Genomic DNA, 11,467 nt, shown 5'->3' with positions numbered 1-11,467 from the left:
TATAGGGACTAAACTTAAATATTCGTCCATCTTCGGGTCTGTAGACGCAATTTCACTACGAAGCCAAGCCATATTTTTGTGTTTGTGTTTCAGCTTCTCACTTTTCTCACTTCTCACTTCGGTGGCCGCGACTTTCCACGGGCCCTCGTCCACCAGCTACGCTGTCTCTCGGCGTCAGTCGTTGCTCTTCGTACCCATCCTTATCCTTCATCTCCTTTCTAAAAAATTTCGGTGAAGACAAGGAAAATGATACCCCCGCCCCTGTTTCCACACCTTCTCTTCTTTCGGGGGGTTTCGTATATTGAATTATTTGCATGATCGATGGCTGACCAACCCACAAACTTAATGCTTCTCCAATTTGTCACACTCTGATTTTCATACATTCATTTTCGGTTCTGTTTGCCCACTTACTTTCTTGCTTATTTATTTTATTTGTTTTTATTTCTAATACGCAGGACTTGTGCAAGATACAAGCTTGATTTTGCTTTTATTGGGAAGCGCAAGTGTCTTAGATGGTAGGCACTCGTGAATGTCTAAGTTTGAGTTAATTTTTAATCTTTCATTCAAGGTAATAGGAAACGTTTCGAAAGTGTTCATAGTACATGAGTGCCTTTTACTTTCCTCTTTGTAGTGTGAGGTAGTGGAAATTTCAGATGACGAGGATCCTTTAATGCCAGAAAATGATGTTAGGATCATGCCAAAGGATGAGAGTTCGAATTATGATTTTCCGCCACTGGATGCATGTTCAAGACCTGGTGTGGTATGATTACTTTTGGTGCTAGCACAAGGAAATGTTGCAATTCAATGAGGCTAGTGAAAAATTCATCTATTTCAAAATGAATGTTGGATTAAGCTATCTGATACTACATTCCAAGTGTAGGATAAGGTCTTGTATTACAGTGCATTAGTCTAAAAGCATTTGCCTTATTAACATACTATTCTTGATGCTTCTGGTGGAGTTTGCATCTAGTTTTGCACTGATATGTTTATTGTCTTTTCGAGCTGCAAACTTTTTATAGGACAATGTGGCAAGCTCATCTAGAGTCAACTTAAGATCATCTTTTATTGGGATGGGATTTGCGCCATCTCTTGTCAACAAAGCAATTGAGGAAAATGGTTTGTTTACCTTATTCTTACAACCTTGAAGCTTTCCTACATTTTAGCTGCTATAAATCTAATTTGGTCATTAATCTTGTTGTCATGTCTCTAAGCTAAAAAGGTCTCTGGACTCCAACCTTTTTGTACTTCAAGCTTTAGCAACCTCAATATTTGAAGCGCTTAAATCTAATGTATTATGATCTGTAATCACCATTTCCATTCAGTATTGACAAATCAGATAACTAATATTTCATTTTCATCATAGGTGAAGGGAATGCTGAGTTATTATTAGAGACTCTCTTTGCATATTCTGTAAGTGCTTCTTCCCCAAGATGAAATTATATTGTTTTACATGTTTCTGACACAATTCTGCTCTAACTGTTGTCTGGCACTATGTTGTTTGGATAGTGGACATGTTATTAACTTTGCTTCTTCAAATTCTGGTTCTTGCCAGCTTCAAAATCATTTGTTTCATTTTTGGATAAAGAGAGGCATACCTTGCATTTGATGATTAGTTGAGGAACATGGGATATAAGTTTTTGAATTCTAGGAACCAAGCCCCATCTCTGCTGTGTTTTCCTAATTCTGAGCCCCATCCCTTTGCTTCAAATGGGTTGCTTTTGAAATTCGTCCTCTTTATGATATTCGAATCTTAATCCCCTCATGAAATGGTAATTTCATGCTTGAATAAGTTCAGACAACTCAAGTATTTCCATGATTTGATATCTTCCTTACAGCGGCTGAATGGTTACAATTGGTCATTTCATTGGCCAAGATGTTGAATTCTTGTTATACCTGCCAAAATGGAACTTGTTCTTTTATTTCTGTTTGAGCAATTATATCACTTCTCTTTAATTGAACAGGAACATCAGCAACCAAAGACAGAAATTTTATATGATGGTTTATGCAGCAGAAACAATAATGATTTAGCTGAAAACCTTCACCAAACAGAGGTACTCTTCTTTTCAGTTGTCGCCTTTTAGTCATATCTGACTTCCAGGCTGATGAATAATCATGCTTGACTTTCCCAAGGTTTACCTGTAGAGGACTAAACTTTTCAACTGAAAGCTGCATTTGTTTAATTTTTACACTGGTTTTCTGCTTATGATTCGTTACAGTCATAAACCACATTTCCCATTGTCCTTATCATGTTTGTGAGTCTTCATATTCTGTGGTCTCAACTTTCCCATACCATGTGTCCGTATTTGTTTAAATTTTATGTGGACTTTCCTGAGGATTCATCTCCGGATGTCCTACGTACTACGTACTTAACTAAGTCTTTTCTCTTTTCCCCCTATTATTAGCTCAACAATATCTGTTTTCGTGATATGGATCCCAAATATTCATGATATGGATGTATAGATTGCTACTCCTTGGTGTATCAGTCAACCTTCTCTTTTTGAAGTTGTAGTTGCTGTCTGACTTCTTTTAAAATCTACCAGGCTTTTAATAAATCAGAATCATCAGATTCTCTCAATAGCTTGTTTGGCGAGGATACAAATAAGAACTCCTATGTTGACAGAGGTTTTCATCTGAAAGAGGTACCTTCAATATTGTCAAATTTGGTTCATTGATGTCTGATGATCAGTTCTAAATTAAAGTTCTCTTCTTGTTCAACTGATAAAGTAGGTCTTGGCTAGGGGCAGACCAGTATGGCCTTCTTATTTCCTATATTTCTTTTCCATTTCTTTTATTTTTCCTGTGTGATCTGTATATTAATTTTTGTTCAGAAGCTTTCTTTAACACTGATGACCCGAACTTGTTATGACCATATATGTCTCACTGTTTCGTCGAGACCTGAATTTCCCACTTCCTGTATCAACTTAAATGTCTATTGGTTGAACTAATTGCTGACAACAGTACTGGTCAAAGCCAAATCATATTACAATTAGTCGAAGCGAATCCTGGTGGTTGTATTGCTGCTAGTCAGTCATTGGAAAAATGATCAACTTTATGTGTACTGTTGATATCTCTGAATAACTAATTCATGAAATGGTTTAATGTCTTTAATGAGAAAGATATGAATTACATTGACATGTTCTGCTTATGAGACTTTCAATATTTTGGACAAACAATAACCATGTAATATTTAATACAATTATTTTGAGTGATTACTCAAGTCTGCATTGTCGTCGGGTCGCTTTACTAAGGATCGTTAAATATTTTATTCGTCTTGTTTGCTCCTCATACAATTGAGCCTGAGTTTAGTAGAAAATGTCGAACTGACTCAGCATGGCTGCTCATTCTTTTAGAGACTTTGACACTCTTTAGTTGTGTTCGGGAGGCTATATGCTTCCTGATAATCAATTTTACAGTTTTTACATAAGCTGTAACTGAATCAATGAAACTTTCCTTCCTCTGATAGACAGCTCATGGTAAGCTGTCCTTGAGTGCAATTGAAGAGATGTAATGTGGTCACTTCAGAATGAAATTGACTCTTCAGTTTTACTCATCTTTATTCAAATAATTCTTCATGGTACTTTGAGTTTCTTACTTTGTGAAATGATGGATCTTACAGGAATCTGATGATGGCAGTGGAATTACTGATGAGAAAATGGCATCGTTGTTAAAAATGAATTTCTCTTTGGATGAAGTTGGGTTTGCTATGGATAAACTTGGTTCGTGAAAATGTCTGAACTCTGGACTTCAGTTTCTAAATCATGAAAGCATGTTTCTTGTATTTTTGCACTTTTATGAGAACATGGATTTTTGTGATGGCTTTACCGACACTAATAAAAGTTTTGGAGACTTATACTTGGTAGATAGCGCAACGACGCACACTATCTAAAAGGATCAGACAATTTCATAGTTTAATATTTATCAAAGCAATGTTACCATCAAATAAGGTCCAAAAAATTTGATTAAAGGCTCCGAAAGGGCCAAGATTGTCCCATCTAATGACACTAAGCTTCATATAATAGATGATAAGCCTTTGATCAGATCTGTTGGACCTGATATGATGGTAACATTTGCTTTGATAAATGTTAAACTATCAAAATATGTCTTATCTCTACAGAGACTGTGCGTCGTTGCACTATCTAACGAGTATAAGTCTCCACTAGTTTTATTTTTGCACCCAACTGAATATAGAATCTTTCAGTACGATCATAAATTTGGGGGGTAAAAAAATCTGACTTTCAACGCTTTCATCAAGACAAACTTTTGGTCTATTGTACTCTTGACAGTTTGATCTTTCCAGGCATAGTGTGTCTTCCAATGCAATGTTGTTGTTTTGTTATGATTACTTTGACCTAGTTCCTTATACACCAAGTATTGTGGCACTCGGGTTGTTGGTTCCAAATTATAGTGTACTCTACTCAAGTATTTATGAGGTAGGTTAGTAGTGAACTTTTATGGCATTGTTCTCTAACAAATAATGTTATGTTGAATCAAAGGCAAACACGCCTCAATTGGTCAATTGATGGACTTCATCTTTGCTGCACGGATGGCCAAAAAGTATGACAAAGATTCAAACCATCCATCTCCAAGAGATGAAGAAAGTAAAAAGGTATTTGATCGATTCCTCTTTCTTTTACCTTCTGATTGATTTGATGACTTCTGATGGTTTTTTGCATGGGCAGTCAAGTAATGATTGAATTTTTCAATCACTCTATTAAGTCCTGGATGAGAGTTCTAAGTCGTGCCTTGCAATCTTGAGGCATTGGCCTTTTTGAAGACTTCATGTACCATTTCTGGTCTGTAATATGTCAGAGCAATTAACACTTAACACCAAAATCCCTTTTTATGTGGTAGACTAGGAAGCTTTTCTCGAAAATCTCTTTTAGAAGTTGAATGCTGTGCAGAATATTGTTATTCTCGGATGGGGTTCAATGTGTTTGAAGGGAGTAAGACTAGTTAGATTCTGTTTTAGCAAATGATTGAACACCTTGTTTCACCATCAAATGCTTGAGTTATGAAACTCTCAAATTTGTTGGCATGAAGAGCCTTTACTTTTGATGAATGATTTCACATCTATTCTAGTTCAACTCAAGCTTTTTCGGACACTTTGATACCTTATGCAGACCCTAGCATCCTGAAGATTATCCTCCTCATAATGTGTTAGCTTTTATTTTGCATTTTACTTATAAAATCCCCTTGGAGATTTGTCAGAGGAGCAATTTCCAAACCAGAATAACTGGAGTTAGAGAGAGGGAAAAAAAGCATGAACGTTTTTACATGTTTATATTCCACTTTTATGTTTTGTATTTTCTGCCTCATGCCTGTGTTCGACTGTAAATTTTCAGGCCTACAGCAACGACACCTTGTTTGGTATTATGGAGAAGACGCTTCGATTGCTTGAAATGGGCTTTACTGAGAACGAAATTTCTGCAGCTTTTGAAAAATGCGGTGAGCTGATTAATGAAAATCTGAAAAATATTGATGTTTATTCTACTAAGTTTCCCTGTTGGCATAAGAAAACAACAATAAGAGAAAGAGAGCTCTCTTCCTTTTTGTTTCTTCTTTCCTTTTCCGCCTGGGGTTCTGTGTTTCTGCCTTTCTCTTGATAGACAAAGAGGTAAAGTATTAGTTAGCATAGTTAGTAAGTTCTCTGTGATTCTCTAAGTGATAAAAAAGGAAATCTCCTTGTTGGAGAGGTTGTGAAAAGTTATCTCCATACTCCTGCTCCTATTCTGTTTCATATTCCGCATGCATTTTTTATCACTGCAAGCCTCTGATGTTCTCCTTTACCGTGAGTAGGAAACTGAAAGGAAAGAGTTATGTACAAACTGGGAAGAAAATATTTGGGTATCCTAGCAGTAAAAATAGCAGTTCTGGTGTATGTTGTGTGCCATCACTAAAAATCGATCTTCTGCACTTTGTTCAGTAGATAGGTTTTCTTGATATAATGTTTTACCAGTAGTCTCTGATAGTTTGTTTATGCAAAACTTTCAACTTCATCTATGATTGCCAATTCCATTAAACCTTGCTAAATAGGATTCTACCATTCTGTCACATAAGACTTGGAACTTGAAGGTTCTCTGTTTCGTATGATTCGAGGAGCCTGTAAAATCATGTTACCATAACTTCGTATTCTTTCTGAGTTGGTTATTCTGTATCTTCTCTTATAACATTTTATTTTCCTGTGCTTGTATTCCAGGTTCAGAAGCTCCTCTGCCAGAGCTTGCTGATTCAATTGTTGCAGCTGGTACTGGCCCTACTGCTGGTAAGGTAAGTGTCATTAATAAGCATGTTTAGTGGCTTCCATAAATAACATCACCTTTCTTATTGATGGGCAATAGTATCAATTCTGTTTTGCAGTATTCTTCGACTTCTTTGAGCAACTCAGGCATTGGAGTTAGCTGTCGATCTTTAAAAAGAAAGGTGGGAGATTGCTTAATGAATCGGCCTTTCGACTCGTTATATATAAAAACTGAGGAATACAGTTCAGATATCGTATCTCAAGTTGGGACTTCTGACTTGCTTCAAAAATTAAAAGGCAAGATGCCAGACGAGGAAGACACGGATGAACCAAACAATTGGAAGACACCCAAGCAAGAGTTTATGGAAGAAACTGGCAATCCTGTTGGCCGGAGGTGGCTAGAAACAAGAAGGGGAAACTCGACCACAACCAGTAACCGGGTGGCAGCCTTACACAGACGAGTTGGCCTTATGGAAAGTCTAGAGGAAGATAGAAAGCCTACAATGTGCATATCCAACCCCTCCAAGAGCCTTACTAGTGTGGTGGCTAAATTACCTTATTTTCTTTATGGAAATGTCACAAATTTATCTCACGAGTCTTGGGCCAAAATATCAAAGTTTCTGTATTCACTTCAGCCTGAATTTGTGAATACTCAATCCTACTCAGCCTTGAGCAGAAAGGAAGGCTATGTACACAATCTTCCCACTGAAGATAGGTTTCACATTTTCCCAAAGGGACCAATGACTATAGAAGAAGCTGTACCCTGTACGAGAAAATGGTGGCCACCCTGGGATAACAGGAAGCAGCTGAGTTACATCAACTGTGATACTAGTGGGATATCCTATCTATGTGACAAGCTTGGAAGAATGTTGGCTGAATCCAGAGGGCTTCCATCAGCTGAGCTGCAGAGAGAACTTGTCCAGCAATGTGAGGCAAAGAGTCTTGTGTGGGTTGGCAATTACAAGTTGGCCCCAGTAGAACCTGAAGATCTAGAACGCATTATGGGCTACCCATTGCATCACAGCCGAGTTGCTGGATTTAGCTTGGAAGAAAGACTGAGATCGCTCAAACTCTCTTTCCAGACAGATGCATTGGGGTATCATCTTTCTGTGTTGAGGAGGTTATTTCCTGGAGGGGTAACTGTGTTATCATTCTTTAGTGGAATAGGTGGAGCTGAAGTTGCTTTACACCGACTGGGCATTCATTTGAAGGGTGTGGTGTCGGTGGAGTCTTGTGAAACGAAGCGCAGAATTGTGAAGAAATGGTGGGAGAATAGTGGACAGAGTGGAGAATTGATACAGATAGAGAGCATCCACAAGTTATCAAGTAGCAGACTGGAGGATTTGATTAAAAAGTTTGGGGGGTTTGATATAGTGATATGTCAGAATCCATATTCGGGAGCAGATAGTGATAGGATGGCACTGACAGGTCTAGACTTTTCAATGTTTGTTGAGTTTGTACGAGTTGTGCAGCGTGTAAGGTCTACAATGGAGAGAAATAGATGAAACATTTTCCTTGTGGTAATAGCAGTAGTATGGATCATCTGTCGTCTGTGGTTTTATTTTGTTTATATGTTGCCATAATAAGTGAGTTAATATGTTTGTGAATTGTGATCCCCCAATTACTCATTCCAGAAGAGAATGTTTCAAGTCAACCTTTACTCATTCCTAATTTAGTACAACACATAATAATAAACAAAGAATAATAATTAATTGTATTTATTTGTTTATTCATCTTTTCTTAATATTTTCTATTCATATTGATTGTGTAATTGTTATACATATTTGTTTAGTGGAGGAATCTTTTAAGATCGTGTTGCTCCAGTATGTCAGACAAGTAGTTTTGTTTAAATTGGAATAGAAGCTTAACTGAGTGAAAAAATTGAAGTTCCCTTAACCATTTAAGGTGCGGAAGCTCATCCTTTTAGCATACATTTGATTTGATTTTATTATTAGTGTAGATGAGCTTGACAGTTGTATGTAGTTTGCAGATGCAACATGCCATGAATAGCTTTATTTGTCGCTATGAAAGAGTATTTCTCTCATATATTTGATCATATTTGTTGGATTTCTCCCACTCTACTTATGCTCTGACTTGCTCTTCATGTAGTTTATTTTCATCTGTGCTCACTATTAGCTCCTGTTTCTGATTTTTCATCTTGATATTGTTTCCGGGCATTCTTGGATTTTATACTAGCTACTTGAACTAGCTGTTTTATTCCGATAGTTATATATATGTATATAGGTAGATAATTTACAAATTTACAACTGCAGAAGATTGTTTTATCTAAGACCCAATTATAATTGTAGCAAACTAGTTGCAATGAATACAGACGTGCCCGTTCTCCAGCATCTTGTAAATTTCTGGACAGCTTAAGTTAACTGTTGTGATCTTCTTTATCTTTTTTAACTTTCTTGCTACTCTTCTTGAATGGGGAGTACCCTTTCTCCAACAACTTCTCCACTTCCCCAAACTGCAGCCCTTTGGTTTCTGGCACGAGGAGGAAAATAGACACGAGTCCAATCAATGAAAACCCTGCAAATAATAGGAAGGTTCCAGAAGAACCCAGATGCTCAGTCAATGTTAAGAATGTCTCGCTGACCACCAGATTTGCACTCCAATTCGACACCGCAGCAATCCCTCCACCAAGCCCTCTGTACTTGAGTGGGTATATCTCAGAGTTGACAATCCATGGCACAGTGCCCATCCCGGGGGAGTAGATAATGATGTACAAGGCCAGGAATATCACTGCCAAGAATCCAATCTTGCTCGGGCAGCCTTCTGTATACCATGTTCTTTTTGCTGCTCGGCATGCACCTTTCACCGCGTCATTCACTTCTAGACATGCACCGGGTTGATACTGACAAGAGACAATAATTTCAGTATCATCGTTGAGAACAGGGAAAAGGAGGAAACCGCCGGGCCTTTTTTCAGTTATATCAAGTTTGTTCAAAACGTGAAAGTAGTGGATTTGAGTTTGGACTTACTACGCCACCTGCTGCTGAGCAGTAACCGCAACTAGCTTGTTTTCCCAAACATCTCACGCAGCCCCAAGCTGCTGCATCATTCGCTTTGGTATAAGCTTGGCAAGTGGAGTTACCACCGAAAAATGCAGTCTCTGTTGCGCTGATTTTGGGGGCAGTAACAGAGGCTTGGAAAAAGACTATAGACAGCACCACAAGGCAAGAAATGATCCCTATCATGGAAATAATCATTAGTCTCCTCCTTCCGTAGCGATCTACAAAGCACATGCTGACTACGGAGCCAATGGCATTTAGGCCAGAAGTTATAAGAGACAGTGCCATAGCTGTCTTATTTGATGCGAATCCTGCAAACTGGATAATTGTTGGGCTGTAGTACATAACTGTGTTTATACCCACAAACTGCTGAGCCACTTGAACCGTAATGCCAGCATACAGCCCCCTTCTTACTACATCATTCTTCCAGGCATGCTTGAGTTGACCGAAGAAACCACCGTCTGCCGCTTGCTCCTGCTTCTCTTGCTCAGTCGATTGTTGCAGAGATTGCAGCTCATCCTCAACTTCTTCAGGACGGTAAATTTTCTCTAAGATGGACTTTGCGTCTTCCTCTTTACCCTGTTTGGCATTTGAAAAGGCGAAATAGTACGCTCATTTAACCACATTGCATTTATGGGGGAACATCTTTCTATCAGGTTTAAGATTCCTGAAAAGTGATAGGCTTACATTTCTGAAAAGCCATCTTGGGGACTCGGGGAGAGAGAGCATCAAAATAAACTGAATGACTGCAGGAAGACCAGCAATGCCGAGCATCCAGCGCCATGTCCCATTGACCTAAAATACAATCAAGTATGTTTTTTAGTACAAATATGAATGGCAAAATCATTACAGGAAAAGGAAAACTTACATGTGTGAATGCTAGATTGATAAGATATGAGAGAAACTGGCCTCCAGTGATAAGAAAACCGTTGGTGCTGACAAGTGCGCCTCTAATCCTGTGAGGGGAAGCTTCTGAAATGTAAAGAGGAGCAGTCATAGATGCCATCCCAACTCCCAATCCCACAAAAACTCTACCAAGGATGATCATCCATGGGGCTGGAGCAGCAGCCATAATAACTGCACCAGCAAAGAAGAGAAGGTCAGCTACCATAATCGATATTCTTCTTCCAAACCGGTCGTTCATCCATCCACCGATTGCAGCACCGAAGATGGCACCAGCAACAGCCATGCTCACTATGGTTTCCTAGAATGCACAAACGTAAAAAGGTTAGGCATAGAGTTAGAATGGTAGAAAAGGTGATTGCAGATGATATACTTGTATACCTGTAGCCATGTCTTCTTATCAACGACTGGAAAATCCTCTCTTATGTAGAGGAGGGCACCAGAGATAACACCTGCATTTTCCCACCAAAATAGTAAAGAAAATAGTTCTATATCCGTGACGGTGAGTACTTATGAGGTGTTAATGTTACCAGTGTCATATCCAAAGAGCAGGCCCCCGATGCCAGCTGATAAGGCTAACCTCATAATATAAGGTGTTCTCCATGATGTCTTCCAGCACTCGGTGAACTCAGTTTTGTCTGCCTGTGAGACTCCTGCCTCAACCATTCTGCTCTGCTACTGCTAGTAAGGTGGTGGTAAATGGTAATTCTTTGAAAGAGACAATAAAATATTGCTGATCATACACCAAGAATATTGGCATAAATGCAGAGTTTACGTAACCTTCGCTGCTCTATTGCTCTTTTAAAGAATTAACTCTATCTCTCCCTCTCTCTTTTTTTCTTTTCCTTCTCTATCTAGTATATTTTTCTTTTTTTTTTGGTGGTTTTCTTTCTGAATGTGGAGGGGCACAATTAATGTTATTATGTACAGTGAGGTAGGTAGATAGAAAAAGTTGTTGATATTGTGCATCCTTTATATACACGGGGGGTTGCAGCAATCAAATGAATTTGGGGCCATAAACCACCCATGCCCCCTCCCCCTTCCTATATTTAGTCCAAACCAAAGGAATGAGTCTTCCCCAACCTAACTCACCATAAATGTTCACAAGAATGCAGATAATTTAGGCGATATTTATGTTTCATCCATGACGTACATCATCATCATCAACATTAAAATACATACATACTCCATTGGTTAAAAATTACCCCCTTTTTTTTTTTTGGAATAGGGAGATTGAGAAATTAAAGGTAGGAGAGGCAGCCCAATTAGTACTTTAGCTAAAAGCCCAAATGATATTTACGTTTTCAAT

General features: G+C 38.4%; 2 protein-coding genes across 7 annotated transcripts; one reads left to right on the top strand and one right to left on the bottom strand.

Annotated features, from left to right (window-relative positions):
• Window positions 1-34: 34 nt before the first annotated feature.
• Window positions 35-7,892, top strand: LOC105178846 (probable inactive DNA (cytosine-5)-methyltransferase DRM3). 5 transcript variants are annotated; one of them, XM_011102395.2, is made up of 12 exons: window positions 35-190; window positions 456-515; window positions 632-760; window positions 1,020-1,116; window positions 1,364-1,410; window positions 1,962-2,051; window positions 2,541-2,639; window positions 3,617-3,716; window positions 4,494-4,606; window positions 5,343-5,445; window positions 6,197-6,267; window positions 6,358-7,892. In XM_011102395.2, exons 2-12 carry the CDS (start codon window positions 513-515, stop codon window positions 7,741-7,743), a joined length of 2,238 nt encoding a protein of 745 aa, XP_011100697.1. In that variant the 5' UTR covers window positions 35-190; window positions 456-512; the 3' UTR covers window positions 7,744-7,892. The 5 variants fall into 5 exon arrangements, with proteins under 5 accessions (XP_011100697.1, XP_011100698.1, XP_020555119.1 ...); XM_011102396.2 differs by having other exon boundaries at window positions 40-173; XM_020699460.1 differs by having other exon boundaries at window positions 40-231.
• Window positions 7,893-8,431: 539 nt separating this feature from the next.
• LOC105178845 (inositol transporter 4-like) lies at window positions 8,432-11,230 on the bottom strand. 2 transcript variants are annotated; one of them, XM_011102392.2, is made up of 6 exons: window positions 10,689-11,230; window positions 10,540-10,610; window positions 10,124-10,459; window positions 9,943-10,050; window positions 9,226-9,834; window positions 8,432-9,098 (listed from the first exon to the last, which is right to left on the bottom strand). In XM_011102392.2, the coding sequence occupies exons 1-6, from the start codon at window positions 10,822-10,824 to the stop codon at window positions 8,616-8,618; spliced, it is 1,743 nt and encodes a 580-aa protein (XP_011100694.1). In that variant the 5' UTR covers window positions 10,825-11,230; the 3' UTR covers window positions 8,432-8,615. The 2 variants fall into 2 exon arrangements, with proteins under 2 accessions (XP_011100694.1, XP_011100696.1); XM_011102394.2 differs by having other exon boundaries at window positions 10,739-10,826.
• Window positions 11,231-11,467: the final 237 nt, after the last annotated feature.

This window comes from Sesamum indicum, unplaced genomic scaffold (assembly GCF_000512975.1).
Source record: "Sesamum indicum cultivar Zhongzhi No. 13 unplaced genomic scaffold, S_indicum_v1.0 scaffold00109, whole genome shotgun sequence".
Classification (NCBI taxonomy): Eukaryota; Viridiplantae; Streptophyta; class Magnoliopsida; order Lamiales; family Pedaliaceae; genus Sesamum; species Sesamum indicum.
The sequence above is the reverse complement of the archived record's forward strand: the minus strand, read 5'-3'. Positions and strand labels throughout refer to the sequence as shown.